The sequence below is a fragment of the Aulonocara stuartgranti genome (genome assembly GCF_965226115.1).
Source record: "Aulonocara stuartgranti genome assembly, chromosome: 10".
In the NCBI taxonomy this organism is placed as follows: domain Eukaryota; kingdom Metazoa; phylum Chordata; class Actinopteri; order Cichliformes; family Cichlidae; genus Aulonocara; species Aulonocara stuartgranti.
In genome coordinates this window covers 28,103,627-28,117,931 of record NC_138946.1, presented here as the reverse complement: position 1 = coordinate 28,117,931, position 14,305 = coordinate 28,103,627, and the positions used below count along the sequence as shown (strand labels likewise).

The 14,305-nt window shown below is 35.8% G+C and overlaps 1 protein-coding gene across 2 annotated transcripts; it reads left to right on the top strand.

Moving 5' to 3' along the window:
* Positions 1–7,125: 7,125 nt before the first annotated feature.
* Positions 7,126–9,539, top strand: LOC309716353 (uncharacterized protein). Of its 2 annotated transcripts, XR_014279416.1 has the most exons (6): positions 7,126–7,367; positions 8,024–8,114; positions 8,192–8,326; positions 8,483–8,560; positions 8,742–9,180; positions 9,394–9,539. XR_014279416.1 is itself a non-coding variant. In XM_082550099.1 (5 exons), exons 2-5 carry the CDS (start codon positions 8,033–8,035, stop codon positions 8,915–8,917), a joined length of 471 nt encoding a protein of 156 aa, XP_082406225.1. In that variant the 5' UTR covers positions 7,126–7,367; positions 8,024–8,032; the 3' UTR covers positions 8,918–9,539. The 2 variants fall into 2 exon arrangements, 1 of the variants encoding a protein (XP_082406225.1); XM_082550099.1 differs by having other exon boundaries at positions 8,742–9,539.
* The last annotated feature ends 4,766 nt before the right edge of the window (positions 9,540–14,305 follow it).

Here is a 14,305-nt window from a genome sequence, read left to right as displayed (position 1 = left end):
TTTCGCCAAGACAGTGCGTTTCTCACTGTTACATGCATTTGAATGGGGAACTCGACCGAAACAAAGTATAGGTTTTCATTATGTGTATAACTTGGAAATCTTAGCTCAAACAGCTGCAAAACCTGTTTGCCCAGCACGGGGATATTGAGTTCTATAAGATAAAGCCATAAACATGTTTGTCTGAGTCTTCTATCAAAAGTTACAGCGATTTATATGAAGTTGTTCAAAAACGCTTTATTTTGCCAAGACAATGCGTTTCTCACTGTTACATGCATTTGAATGGGAAACTCGCCTGAAACAAAGTATAGGTTTTCATTATGTGAATAATTTTAAAATCTTAGCTCAAACGGCTGCAAAACCTGTTCTGTTTGCCCAGCACGGGGATATTGAGTTCTATAAGATAAAGCCATAAACATGTTTGTCTGAGTCTTCTATCAAAAGTTACAGCAATTTATATGAAGTTGTTCAAAAAAAACTTTATTTCGCCAAGACAATGCGTTTCTCACTGTTACATGCATTTGAATGGGAAACTCGCCTGAGACAAAGTATAGGTTTTCATTATGTGAATAATTTTAAAATCTTAGCTCCAACGGCTGCAAAACCTGTTCTGTTTGCCCAGCACGGGGATATTGAGTTCTATAAGATAAAGCCATAAACATGTTTGTCTGAGTCTTCTATCAAAAGTTACAGCGATTTATATGAAGTTGTTCAAAAAAAACTTTATTTCGCCAAGACAATGCGTTTCTCACTGTTACATGCATTTGAATGGGAAACTCGCCTGAAACAAAGTATAGGTTTTCATTATGTGAATAATTTTAATATCTTAGCTCAAACGGCTGCAAAACCTGTTTGCCCAAGCACGGGGATATTGAGTTCTATAAGATAAAGCCATAAACATGTTTGTCTGAGTCTTCTATCAAAAGTTACAGCGATTTATATGAAGTTGTTCAAAAACGCTTTATTTCGCCAAGACAATGCGTTTCTCACTGTTACATGCATTTGAATGGGAAACTCGCCTGAAACAAAGTATAGGTTTTCATTATGTGAATAATTTTAAAATCTTAGCTCAAACGGCTGCAAAACCTGTTCTGTTTGCCCAGCACGGGGATATTGAGTTCTATAAGATAAAGCCATAAACATGTTTGTCTGAGTCTTCTATCAAAAGTTACAGCAATTTATATGAAGTTGTTCAAAAAAAACTTTATTTCGCCAAGACAATGCGTTTCTCACTGTTACATGCATTTGAATGGGAAACTCGCCTGAGACAAAGTATAGGTTTTCATTGTGTGAATAATTTTAAAATCTTAGCTCAAACGGCTGCAAAACCTGTTTGCCCAAGCACGGGGATATTGAGTTCTATAAGATAAAGCCATAAACATGTTTGTCTGAGTCTTCTATCAAAAGTTACAGCGATTTATATGAAGTTGTTCAAAAAAAACTTTATTTCGCCAAGACAATGCGTTTCTCACTGTTACATGCATTTGAATGGGAAACTCGCCTGAAACAAAGTATAGGTTTTCATTATGTGAATAATTTTAAAATCTTAGCTCAAACGGCTGCAAAACCTGTTTTCCCAGCACGGGGACCTTGAGTTCTATAAGATAAAGCCATAAACATGTTTGTCTGAGTCTTCTATCAAAAGTTACAGCTATTTCTATGAAGTTGTACAAAAACGCTTTCTTTCGCCAAGACAGTGCGTTTCTCACTGTTACATGCATTTGAATGGGAAACTCGCCTGAAACAAAGTATAGGTTTTCATTATGTGAATAATTTTAAAATCTTAGCTCAAACGGCTGCAAAACCTGTTCTGTTTGCCCAGCACGGGGATATTGAGTTCTATAAGATAAAGCCATAAACATGTTTGTCTGAGTCTTCTATCAAAAGTTACAGCGATTTATATGAAGTTGTTCAAAAACGCTTTATTTCGCCAAGACAGTGTGTTTCTCACTGTTACATGCATTTGAATGGGAAACTCGCCTGAAACAACGTATAGGTTTTCATTATGTGAATAATTTTAAAATCTTAGCTCAAACGGCTGCAAAACCTGTTTGCCCAGCACGGGATATTGAGTTCTATAAGATAAAGCCATAAACATGTTTGTCTGAGTCTTCTATCAAAAGTTACAGCGATTTATATGAAGTTGTTCAAAAACGCTTTATTTCGCCAAGACAATGCGTTTCTCACTGTTACATGCATTTGAATGGGAAACTCGCCTGAAACAAAGTATAGGTTTTCATTATGTGAATAATTTTAAAATCTTAGCTCAAACGGCTGCAAAACCTGTTCTGTTTGCCCAGCACGGGGATATTGAGTTCTATAAGATAAAGCCATAAACATGTTTGTCTGAGTCTTCTATCAAAAGTTACAGCGATTTATATGAAGTTGTTCAAAAACGCTTTATTTCGCCAAGACAATGCGTTTCTCACTGTTACATGCATTTGAATGGGAAACTCGCCTGAAACAAAGTATAGGTTTTCATTATGTGAATAATTTTAAAATCTTAGCTCAAACGGCTGCAAAACCTGTTCTGTTTGCCCAGCACGGGGATATTGAGTTCTATAAGATAAAGCCATAAACATGTTTGTCTGAGTCTTCTATCAAAAGTTACAGCGATTTATATGAAGTTGTTCAAAAACGCTTTATTTCGCCAAGACAGTGTGTTTCTCACTGTTACATGCATTTGAATGGGAAACTCGCCTGAAACAAAGTATAGGTTTTCATTATGTGAATAATTTTAAAATCTTAGCTCAAACGGCTGCAAAACCTGTTTGCCCAGCACGGGGATATTGAGTTCTATAAGATAAAGCCATAAACATGTTTGTCTGAGTCTTCTATCAAAAGTTACAGCGATTTATATGAAGTTGTTCAAAAACGCTTTATTTCGCCAAGACAATGCGTTTCTCACTGTTACATGCATTTGAATGGGAAACTCGCCTGAAACAAAGTATAGGTTTTCATTATCTGAATAATTTTAAAATCTTAGCTCAAACGGCTGCAAAACCTGTTCTGTTTGCCCAGCACGGGGATATTGAGTTCTATAAGATAAAGCCATAAACATGTTTGTCTGAGTCTTCTATCAAAAGTTACAGCGATTTATATGAAGTTGTTCAAAAACGCTTTATTTTGCCAAGACAATGCGTTTCTCACTGTTACATGCATTTGAATGGGAAACTCGCCTGAAACAAAGTATAGGTTTTCATTATGTGAATAATTTTAAAATCTTAGCTCAAACGGCTGCAAAACCTGTTCTGTTTGCCCAGCACGGGGATATTGAGTTCTATAAGATAAAGCCATAAACATGTTTGTCTGAGTCTTCTATCAAAAGTTACAGCGATTTATATGAAGTTGTTCAAAAACGTTTTATTTCGCCAAGACAATGCGTTTCTCACTGTTACATGCATTTGAATGGGAAACTCGCCTGAAACAAAGTATAGGTTTTCATTATGTGAATAATTTTAAAATCTTAGCTCAAACGGCTGCAAAACCTGTTTGCCCAGCACGGGGATATTGAGTTCTATAAGATAAAGCCATAAACATGTTTGTCTGAGTCTTCTATCAAAAGTTACAGCGATTTATATGAAGTTGTTCAAAAACGCTTTATTTCGCCAAGACAATGCGTTTCTCACTGTTACATGCATTTGAATGGGAAACTCGCCTGAAACAACGTATAGGTTTTCATTATGTGAATAATTTTAAAATCTTAGCTCAAACGGCTGCAAAACCTGTTTGCCCAGCACGGGGATATTGAGTTCTATAAGATAAAGCCATAAACATGTTTGTCTGAGTCTTCTATCAAAAGTTACAGCGATTTATATGAAGTTGTTCAAAAACGCTTTATTTCGCCAAGACAATGCGTTTCTCACTGTTACATGCATTTGAATGGGAAACTCGCCTGAAACAACGTATAGGTTTTCATTATGTGAATAATTTTAAAATCTTAGCTCAAACGGCTGCAAAACCTGTTTGCCCAGCACGGGGATATTGAGTTCTATAAGATAAAGCCATAAACATGTTTGTCTGAGTCTTCTATCAAAAGTTACAGCGATTTATATGAAGTTGTTCAAAAACGCTTTATTTCGCCAAGACAATGCGTTTATCACTGTTACATGCATTTGAATGGGAAACTCGCCTGAAACAAAGTATAGGTTTTCATTATGTGAATAATTTTAAAATCTTAGCTCAAACGGCTGCAAAACCTGTTTGCCCAGCACGGGGATATTGAGTTCTATAAGATAAAGCCATAAACATGTTTGTCTGAGTCTTCTATCAAAAGTTACAGCGATTTATATGAAGTTGTTCAAAAACGCTTTATTTCGCCAAGACAATGCGTTTCTCACTGTTACATGCATTTGAATGGGAAACTCGCCTGAAACAAAGTATAGGTTTTCATTATGTGAATAATTTTAAAATCTTAGCTCAAACGGCTGCAAAACCTGTTTGCCCAGCACGGGGATATTGAGTTCTATAAGATAAAGCCATAAACATGTTTGTCTGAGTCTTCTATCAAAAGTTACAGCGATTTATATGAAGTTGTTCAAAAACGCTTTATTTCGCCAAGACAATGCGTTTCTCACTGTTACATGCATTTGAATGGGAAACTCGCCTGAAACAACGTATAGGTTTTCATTATGTGAATAATTTTAAACTCTTAGCTCAAACGGCTGCAAAACCTGTTTGCCCAGCACGGGGATATTGAGTTCTATAAGATAAAGCCATAAACATGTTTGTCTGAGTCTTCTATCAAAAGTTACAGCAATTTATATGAAGTTGTTCAAAAACGCTTTATTTCGCCAAGACAATGCGTTTCTCACTGTTACATGCATTTGAATGGGAAACTCGCCTGAAACAAAGTATAGGTTTTCATTATGTGAATAATTTTAAAATCTTAGCTCAAACGGCTGCAAAACCTGTTTGCCCAGCACGGGGATATTGAGTTCTATAAGATAAAGCCATAAACATGTTTGTCTGAGTCTTCTATCAAAAGTTACAGCGATTTATATGAAGTTGTTCAAAAACGCTTTATTTCGCCAAGACCATGCGTTTCTCACTGTTACATGCATTTGAATGGGAAACTCGCCTGAAACAACGTATAGGTTTTCATTATGTGAATAATTTTAAAATCTTAGCTCAAACGGCTGCAAAACCTGTTTGCCCAGCACGGGGATATTGAGTTCTATAAGATAAAGCCATAAACATGTTTGTCTGAGTCTTCTATCAAAAGTTACAGCGATTTATATGAAGTTGTTCAAAAACGCTTTATTTCGCCAAGACAATGCGTTTCTCACTGTTACATGCATTTGAATGGGAAACTCGCCTGAAACAAAGTATAGGTTTTCATTATGTGAATAATTTTAAAATCTTAGCTCAAACGGCTGCAAAACCTGTTTGCCCAGCACGGGGATATTGAGTTCTATAAGATAAAGCCATAAACATGTTTGTCTGAGTCTTCTATCAAAAGTTACAGCGATTTATATGAAGTTGTTCAAAAACGCTTTATTTCGCCAAGACAATGCGTTTCTCACTGTTACATGCATTTGAATGGGAAACTCGCCTGAAACAAAGTATAGGTTTTCATTATGTGAATAATTTTAAAATCTTAGCTCAAACGGCTGCAAAACCTGTTTGCCCAGCACGGGGATATTGAGTTCTATAAGATAAAGCCATAAACATGTTTGTCTGAGTCTTCTATCAAAAGTTACAGCGATTTATATGAAGTTGTTCAAAAACGCTTTATTTCGCCAAGACAATGCGTTTCTCACTGTTACATGCATTTGAATGGGAAACTCGCCTGAAACAACGTATAGGTTTTCATTATGTGAATAATTTTAAACTCTTAGCTCAAACGGCTGCAAAACCTGTTTGCCCAGCACGGGGATATTGAGTTCTATAAGATAAAGCCATAAACATGTTTGTCTGAGTCTTCTATCAAAAGTTACAGCAATTTATATGAAGTTGTTCAAAAACGCTTTATTTCGCCAAGACAATGCGTTTCTCACTGTTACATGCATTTGAATGGGAAACTCGCCTGAAACAAAGTATAGGTTTTCATTATGTGAATAATTTTAAAATCTTAGCTCAAACGGCTGCAAAACCTGTTTGCCCAGCACGGGGATATTGAGTTCTATAAGATAAAGCCATAAACATGTTTGTCTGAGTCTTCTATCAAAAGTTACAGCGATTTATATGAAGTTGTTCAAAAACGCTTTATTTCGCCAAGACAATGCGTTTCTCACTGTTACATGCATTTGAATGGGAAACTCGCCTGAAACAAAGTATAGGTTTTCATTATGTGAATAATTTTAAAATCTTAGCTCAAACGGCTGCAAAACCTGTTTGCCCAGCACGGGGATATTGAGTTCTATAAGATAAAGCCATAAACATGTTTGTCTGAGTCTTCTATCAAAAGTTACAGCGATTTATATGAAGTTGTTCAAAAACGCTTTATTTCGCCAAGACAATGCGTTTCTCACTGTTACATGCATTTGAATGGGAAACTCGCCTGAAACAACGTATAGGTTTTCATTATGTGAATAATTTTAAACTCTTAGCTCAAACGGCTGCAAAACCTGTTTGCCCAGCACAGGGATATTGAGTTCTATAAGATAAAGCCATAAACATGTTTGTCTGAGTCTTCTATCAAAAGTTACAGCAATTTATATGAAGTTGTTCAAAAACGCTTTATTTCGCCAAGACAATGCGTTTCTCACTGTTACATGCATTTGAATGGGAAACTCGCCTGAAACAACGTATAGGTTTTCATTATGTGAATAATTTTAAAATCTTAGCTCAAACGGCTGCAAAACCTGTTCTGTTTGCCCAGCACGGGGATATTGAGTTCTATAAGATAAAGCCATAAACATGTTTGTCTGAGTCTTCTATCAAAAGTTACAGCGATTTATATGAAGTTGTTCAAAAACGCTTTATTTCGCCAAAACCATGCGTTTCTCACTGTTACATGCATTTGAATGGGAAACTCGCCTGAAACAACGTATAGGTTTTCATTATGTGAATAATTTTAAAATCTTAGCTCAAACGGCTGCAAAACCTGTTCTGTTTGCCCAGCACGGGGATATTGAGTTCTATAAGATAAAGCCATAAACATGTTTGTCTGAGTCTTCTACACAGCAAATCACTGGAGTTAAATATTCTGGAGTTAGGCATAAAAGTGCGCAAGAGTTACATTCCGGGAGTTTATTTTTCACCTTATACTACAGTCAGTGTTGGGGAGTACTCTAAAGCGGTGTAATATTTAGGTGTTCATTCACTGGGTGCTAAGGAGTCTAATTCAACACATTGCTGGTGTTGTTTGTCTGTCGACCGTTACAGCGCCTATCTGTGTTTCTTTCTTGGACTCCGACATGTAGGAGGTAAAAATACTTTATTTACTTTGGAATTTTCTGTGAGTGTAGTGATGTTATTTATATATATATATATTCAGTTACATGGATGCACAAGTAAAATATAAAGTTAACTAACTAGCACTACATGTGTTTTCTGTATGTTATGCTGATTTGGAGATAGCAGCTAGGCTAATGCTAGTCAAAAGTTAGCTAACTTACTTATCTTACTGTATTTTAAGATACACATTTCACGTTGTCAATGAAAACGTTTATTTCTATTTCTTAATTTTAACACCAACGTTTAATTTAACGTTAGCTAACTACAGTAATATTCTGTTTAGACTCATGGTAATGGCCGTATTTAACCAAAGAGAGGTGCAGCCTGCACTGATGAGATGTTGAGGTACCATTAACATCAGTTAGTTAGTCCTGCTGCACACTGAGACATGCACACAACCCTGTCTCCAGAACTGTAAAGACAAGGACACAGCAAACATGCAGTCACATTGTCTGCTAAACCAGCCTAGCTAAATAGATTTTAAGCAATATTTAGTGTGGACAGGCTAACTCAATGTAAGACAGTGTTCGTTGATTAAGTTATACACAGTTTACATAGAGTTACCATAAACAACCTCTTCTTCTTGTGTTGTGTTTCATAGTAGTAAAGGTATTTTTTTCCATAGGTGGCCAAGATGTTGATAAAAGTAAAACACAGAGAGACAAAGAAATATGCAAAATTGGAAGAAGTCAGCTTCACAGATTTTGTGAGAGCAGGTAAGTTATGGTTTGTACTAAGTCATTAAAGAAGAAATGATAATGTTGTTATTAACTAAGTGATGATTTTACTTCAGTGCAGCAGAAGTTTCTCATACCAGAAAATGCAGCACTGAAAGTCACGGATGAGCAGGGTATAGAGGTGGATGAGGATATCTTTCCTGAACTTGCAGCAGTCAAAGAGGTGTGTTTTGTCATCTATACAGCTGAAGGTAAGTAAATATATGCTCTGATAGATTTTGAAGGATTTGATTTGTACAGTTACTCTTAAATAAACATTTTTAATTTGTCTAATATCCTGTGGTAACAATCACAAAATGCTGTTTTCATGGCTCAACAGTAAGTTGGATTTATCACATGCATTTCAGACATCCTGGAAACACAATCATCCAAGAAGCTGCGTGACTGCTCAGACCTAACACACTATGTGACACTCACACCTTGTGGTATGTAAATTGTATATTACCATAATAAAATACAAAATAACCATCTGTTCTCCTGGGAGAAAGTATAATTTAATCAAACCGTGCAATTTACTGGCCCTGTGTGCATAAATGGTATCTTTGTTGTGTTGTGTTTTTGATTGTATATACCTTGTATTCTAATATTTTTATTTGTCACCCTCAGATTTGACTGTCCTGAAGCAACATGTGGAAGAGCCCTCCTCTCCAAGTCTAACAGATACATTGTCTGTCTCAACCACCAGCAGTCAGAGCAGTGACACAAGTGATGCCGGACTTCAAATGGTTCAGCCTCTATTGGACAGCATACATGAAAGAAATGTAGATACAGTACTTAATTGACTTATACTTGACTCTTTAGTTGCCATTACTTGAAAAAGCTTAAACACGAAGATAAAACAGATTAGAGAAAAATAATTTAATATAGTATTTCATGTAGTTTGCTCTGCAACTGTAGTGTGTAATAAGACTTGCTCTCTCTCTCTCGCTCTCTCTCTGTTTTTGTTATGCATGTTAACCATGAAACGTGTTTCCATGATCAGTGTCCTGCTTTTCAGGTAAATGAAACCATTTTTAAGAAGATACTGGTCCTAGAAAGGGAGAAAGTAAGACATTTCAAATGTTTTGATGCCCAAATGTCATATGGGTGTGATTCACAATTTTATGTTCTGTGAGAGAGTTGCATTACTTAATTTGTTGGCTTGATGGAGACTTTACAGAGTCTTCCTCACGTTAACACTGCATTACAAGAAGTGCTTATTCTGTAGTCATTTTTTTCCTTTAATTCTGTTTTTTTTTTTCTTTTCGCCCAATGTTAGGCCTTTCTGACCTCAACTGTTTAGCTGCCAATAATGGTGGATATTATGCTATTACAGTACTGTTACACAGAATGTATGTTAATCCATGCAGCATTCATATTTGAATATGTTATTTTTGATAAATAAAATCCATACATTCATAATAATCACTATTGTGTTTTTGTAGTAATTTGCACCAAAAACCTAAAACTTTTTTCAATTGATGAGTAACACTACAAAAGAGTTAATATCAAACTTAACTCTAGTTATGAGTTAAATTTTACTCTATATGGTAGTAGAAATTTCACTCCGTGAGAGTTTAGTTTTAACTCCTATAAAGAGTTGAAAAATCAACTCCCGGAAAAGAGTTACTCTAACTCTGCACTAGAGTTCATTCGATGGTCACGCATGTACACTCAAATGTAGTTAATCTGAACTCCCTGAGAGTTTATTCCAAGGACCAGAATTTGCTGTGTATCAAAAGTTACAGCGATTTATATGAAGTTGTTCAAAAACGCTTTATTTCGCCAAGACAATGCGTTTCTCACTGTTACATGCATTTGAATGGGAAACTCGCCTGAAACAAAGTATAGGTTTTCATTATGTGAATAATTTTAAAATCTTAGCTCAAACGGCTGCAAAACCTGTTCTGTTTGCCCAGCACGGGGATATTGAGTTCTATAAGATAAAGCCATAAACATGTTTGTCTGAGTCTTCTATCAAAAGTTACAGCGATTTATATGAAGTTGTTCAAAAACGCTTTATTTCGCCAAGACAATGCGTTTCTCACTGTTACATGCATTTGAATGGGAAACTCGCCTGAAACAAAGTATAGGTTTTCATTATGTGAATAATTTTAAAATCTTAGCTCAAACGGCTGCAAAACCTGTTCTGTTTGCCCAGCACGGGGATATTGAGTTCTATAAGATAAAGCCATAAACATGTTTGTCTGAGTCTTCTATCAAAAGTTACAGCGATTTATATGAAGTTGTTCAAAAACGCTTTATTTCGCCAAGACCATGCGTTTCTCACTGTTACATGCATTTGAATGGGAAACTCGCCTGAAACAACGTATAGGTTTTCATTATGTGAATAATTTTAAAATCTTAGCTCAAACGGCTGCAAAACCTGTTCTGTTTGCCCAGCACGGGGATATTGAGTTCTATAAGATAAAGCCATAAACATGTTTGTCTGAGTCTTCTATCAAAAGTTACAGCGATTTATATGAAGTTGTTCAAAAACGCTTTATTTCGCCAAGACAATGCGTTTCTCACTGTTACATGCATTTGAATGGGAAACTCGCCTGAAACAAAGTATAGGTTTTCATTATGTGAATAATTTTAAAATCTTAGCTCAAACGGCTGCAAAACCTGTTCTGTTTGCCCAGCACGGGGATATTGAGTTCTATAAGATAAAGCCATAAACATGTTTGTCTGAGTCTTCTATCAAAAGTTACAGCGATTTATATGAAGTTGTTCAAAAACGCTTTATTTCGCCAAGACAGTGTGTTTCTCACTGTTACATGCATTTGAATGGGAAACTCGCCTGAAACAACGTATAGGTTTTCATTATGTGAATAATTTTAAAATCTTAGCTCAAACGGCTGCAAAACCTGTTTGCCCAGCACGGGGATATTGAGTTCTATAAGATAAAGCCATAAACATGTTTGTCTGAGTCTTCTATCAAAAGTTACAGCGATTTATATGAAGTTGTTCAAAAACGCTTTATTTCGCCAAGACAATGCGTTTCTCACTGTTACATGCATTTGAATGGGAAACTCGCCTGAAACAAAGTATAGGTTTTCATTATGTGAATAATTTTAAAATCTTAGCTCAAACGGCTGCAAAACCTGTTCTGTTTGCCCAGCACGGGGATATTGAGTTCTATAAGATAAAGCCATAAACATGTTTGTCTGAGTCTTCTATCAAAAGTTACAGCGATTTATATGAAGTTGTTCAAAAAAAACTTTATTTCGCCAAGATAATGCGTTTCTCACTGTTACATGCATTTGAATGGGAAACTCGCCTGAAACAACGTATAGGTTTTCATTATGTGAATAATTTTAAAATCTTAGCTCAAACGGCTGCAAAACCTGTTCTGTTTGCCCAGCACGGGGATATTGAGTTCTATAAGATAAAGCCATAAACATGTTTGTCTGAGTCTTCTATCAAAAGTTACAGCGATTTATATGAAGTTGTTCAAAAACGCTTTATTTCGCCAAGACAATGCGTTTCTCACTGTTACATGCATTTGAATGGGAAACTCGCCTGAAACAAAGTATAGGTTTTCATTATGTGAATAATTTTAAAATCTTAGCTCAAACGGCTGCAAAACCTGTTCTGTTTGCCCAGCACGGGGATATTGAGTTCTATAAGATAAAGCCATAAACATGTTTGTCTGAGTCTTCTATCAAAAGTTACAGCGATTTATATGAAGTTGTTCAAAAACGCTTTATTTCGCCAAGACAGTGTGTTTCTCACTGTTACATGCATTTGAATGGGAAACTCGCCTGAAACAACGTATAGGTTTTCATTATGTGAATAATTTTAAAATCTTAGCTCAAACGGCTGCAAAACCTGTTTGCCCAGCACGGGGATATTGAGTTCTATAAGATAAAGCCATAAACATGTTTGTCTGAGTCTTCTATCAAAAGTTACAGCGATTTATATGAAGTTGTTCAAAAACGCTTTATTTCGCCAAGACAATGCGTTTCTCACTGTTACATGCATTTGAATGGGAAACTCGCCTGAAACAAAGTATAGGTTTTCATTATGTGAATAATTTTAAAATCTTAGCTCAAACGGCTGCAAAACCTGTTCTGTTTGCCCAGCACGGGGATATTGAGTTCTATAAGATAAAGCCATAAACATGTTTGTCTGAGTCTTCTATCAAAAGTTACAGCGATTTATATGAAGTTGTTCAAAAAAAACTTTATTTCGCCAAGATAATGCGTTTCTCACTGTTACATGCATTTGAATGGGAAACTCGCCTGAAACAACGTATAGGTTTTCATTATGTGAATAATTTTAAAATCTTAGCTCAAACGGCTGCAAAACCTGTTTGCCCAGCACGGGGATATTGAGTTCTATAAGATAAAGCCATAAACATGTTTGTCTGAGTCTTCTATCAAAAGTTACAGCGATTTATATGAAGTTGTTCAAAAACGCTTTATTTCGCCAAGACAATGCGTTTCTCACTGTTACATGCATTTGAATGGGAAACTCGCCTGAAACAAAGTATAGGTTTTCATTATCTGAATAATTTTAAAATCTTAGCTCAAACGGCTGCAAAACCTGTTTGCCCAGCACGGGGATATTGAGTTCTATAAGATAAAGCCATAAACATGTTTGTCTGAGTCTTCTATCAAAAGTTACAGCGATTTATATGAAGTTGTTCAAAAACGCTTTATTTCGCCAAGACAATGCGTTTCTCACTGTTACATGCATTTGAATGGGAAACTCGCCTGAAACAACGTATAGGTTTTCATTATGTGAATAATTTTAAAATCTTAGCTCAAACGGCTGCAAAACCTGTTTGCCCAGCACAGGGATATTGAGTTCTATAAGATAAAGCCATAAACATGTTTGTCTGAGTCTTCTATCAAAAGTTACAGCGATTTATATGAAGTTGTTCAAAAACGCTTTATTTCGCCAAGACAATGCGTTTCTCACTGTTACATGCATTTGAATGGGAAACTCACCTGAAACAAAGTATAGGTTTTCATTATGTGAATAATTTTAAAATCTTAGCTCAAACGGCTGCAAAACCTGTTCTGTTTGCCCAGCACGGGGATATTGAGTTCTATAAGATAAAGCCATAAACATGTTTGTCTGAGTCTTCTATCAAAAGTTACAGCGATTTATATGAAGTTGTTCAAAAACGCTTTATTTCGCCAAGACAATGCGTTTCTCACTGTTACATGCATTTGAATGGGAAACTCGCCTGAAACAACGTATAGGTTTTCATTATGTGAATAATTTTAAACTCTTAGCTCAAACGGCTGCAAAACCTGTTTGCCCAGCACGGGGATATTGAGTTCTATAAGATAAAGCCATAAACATGTTTGTCTGAGTCTTCTATCAAAAGTTACAGCAATTTATATGAAGTTGTTCAAAAACGCTTTATTTCGCCAAGACAATGCGTTTCTCACTGTTACATGCATTTGAATGGGAAACTCGCCTGAAACAACGTATAGGTTTTCATTATGTGAATAATTTTAAAATCTTAGCTCAAACGGCTGCAAAACCTGTTTGCCCAGCACGGGGATATTGAGTTCTATAAGATAAAGCCATAAACATGTTTGTCTGAGTCTTCTATCAAAAGTTACAGCGATTTATATGAAGTTGTTCAAAAACGCTTTATTTCGCCAAGACAATGCGTTTCTCACTGTTACATGCATTTGATTGGGAAACTCGCCTGAAACAACGTATAGGTTTTCATTATGTGAATAATTTTAAAATCTTAGCTCAAACGGCTGCAAAACCTGTTCTGTTTGCCCAGCACGGGGATATTGAGTTCTATAAGATAAAGCCATAAACATGTTTGTCTGAGTCTTCTATCAAAAGTTACAGCGATTTATATGAAGTTGTTCAAAAACGCTTTATTTCGCCAAGACAATGCGTTTCTCACTGTTACATGCATTTGAATGGGAAACTCGCCTGAAACAAAGTATAGGTTTTCATTATCTGAATAATTTTAAAATCTTAGCTCAAACGGCTGCAAAACCTGTTCTGTTTGCCCAGCACGGGGATATTGAGTTCTATAAGATAAAGCCATAAACATGTTTGTCTGAGTCTTCTATCAAAAGTTACAGCGATTTATATGAAGTTGTTCAAAAACGCTTTATTTCGCCAAAACCATGCGTTTCTCACTGTTACATGCATTTGAATGGGAAACTCGCCTGAAACAACGTATAGGTTTTCATTATGTGAAT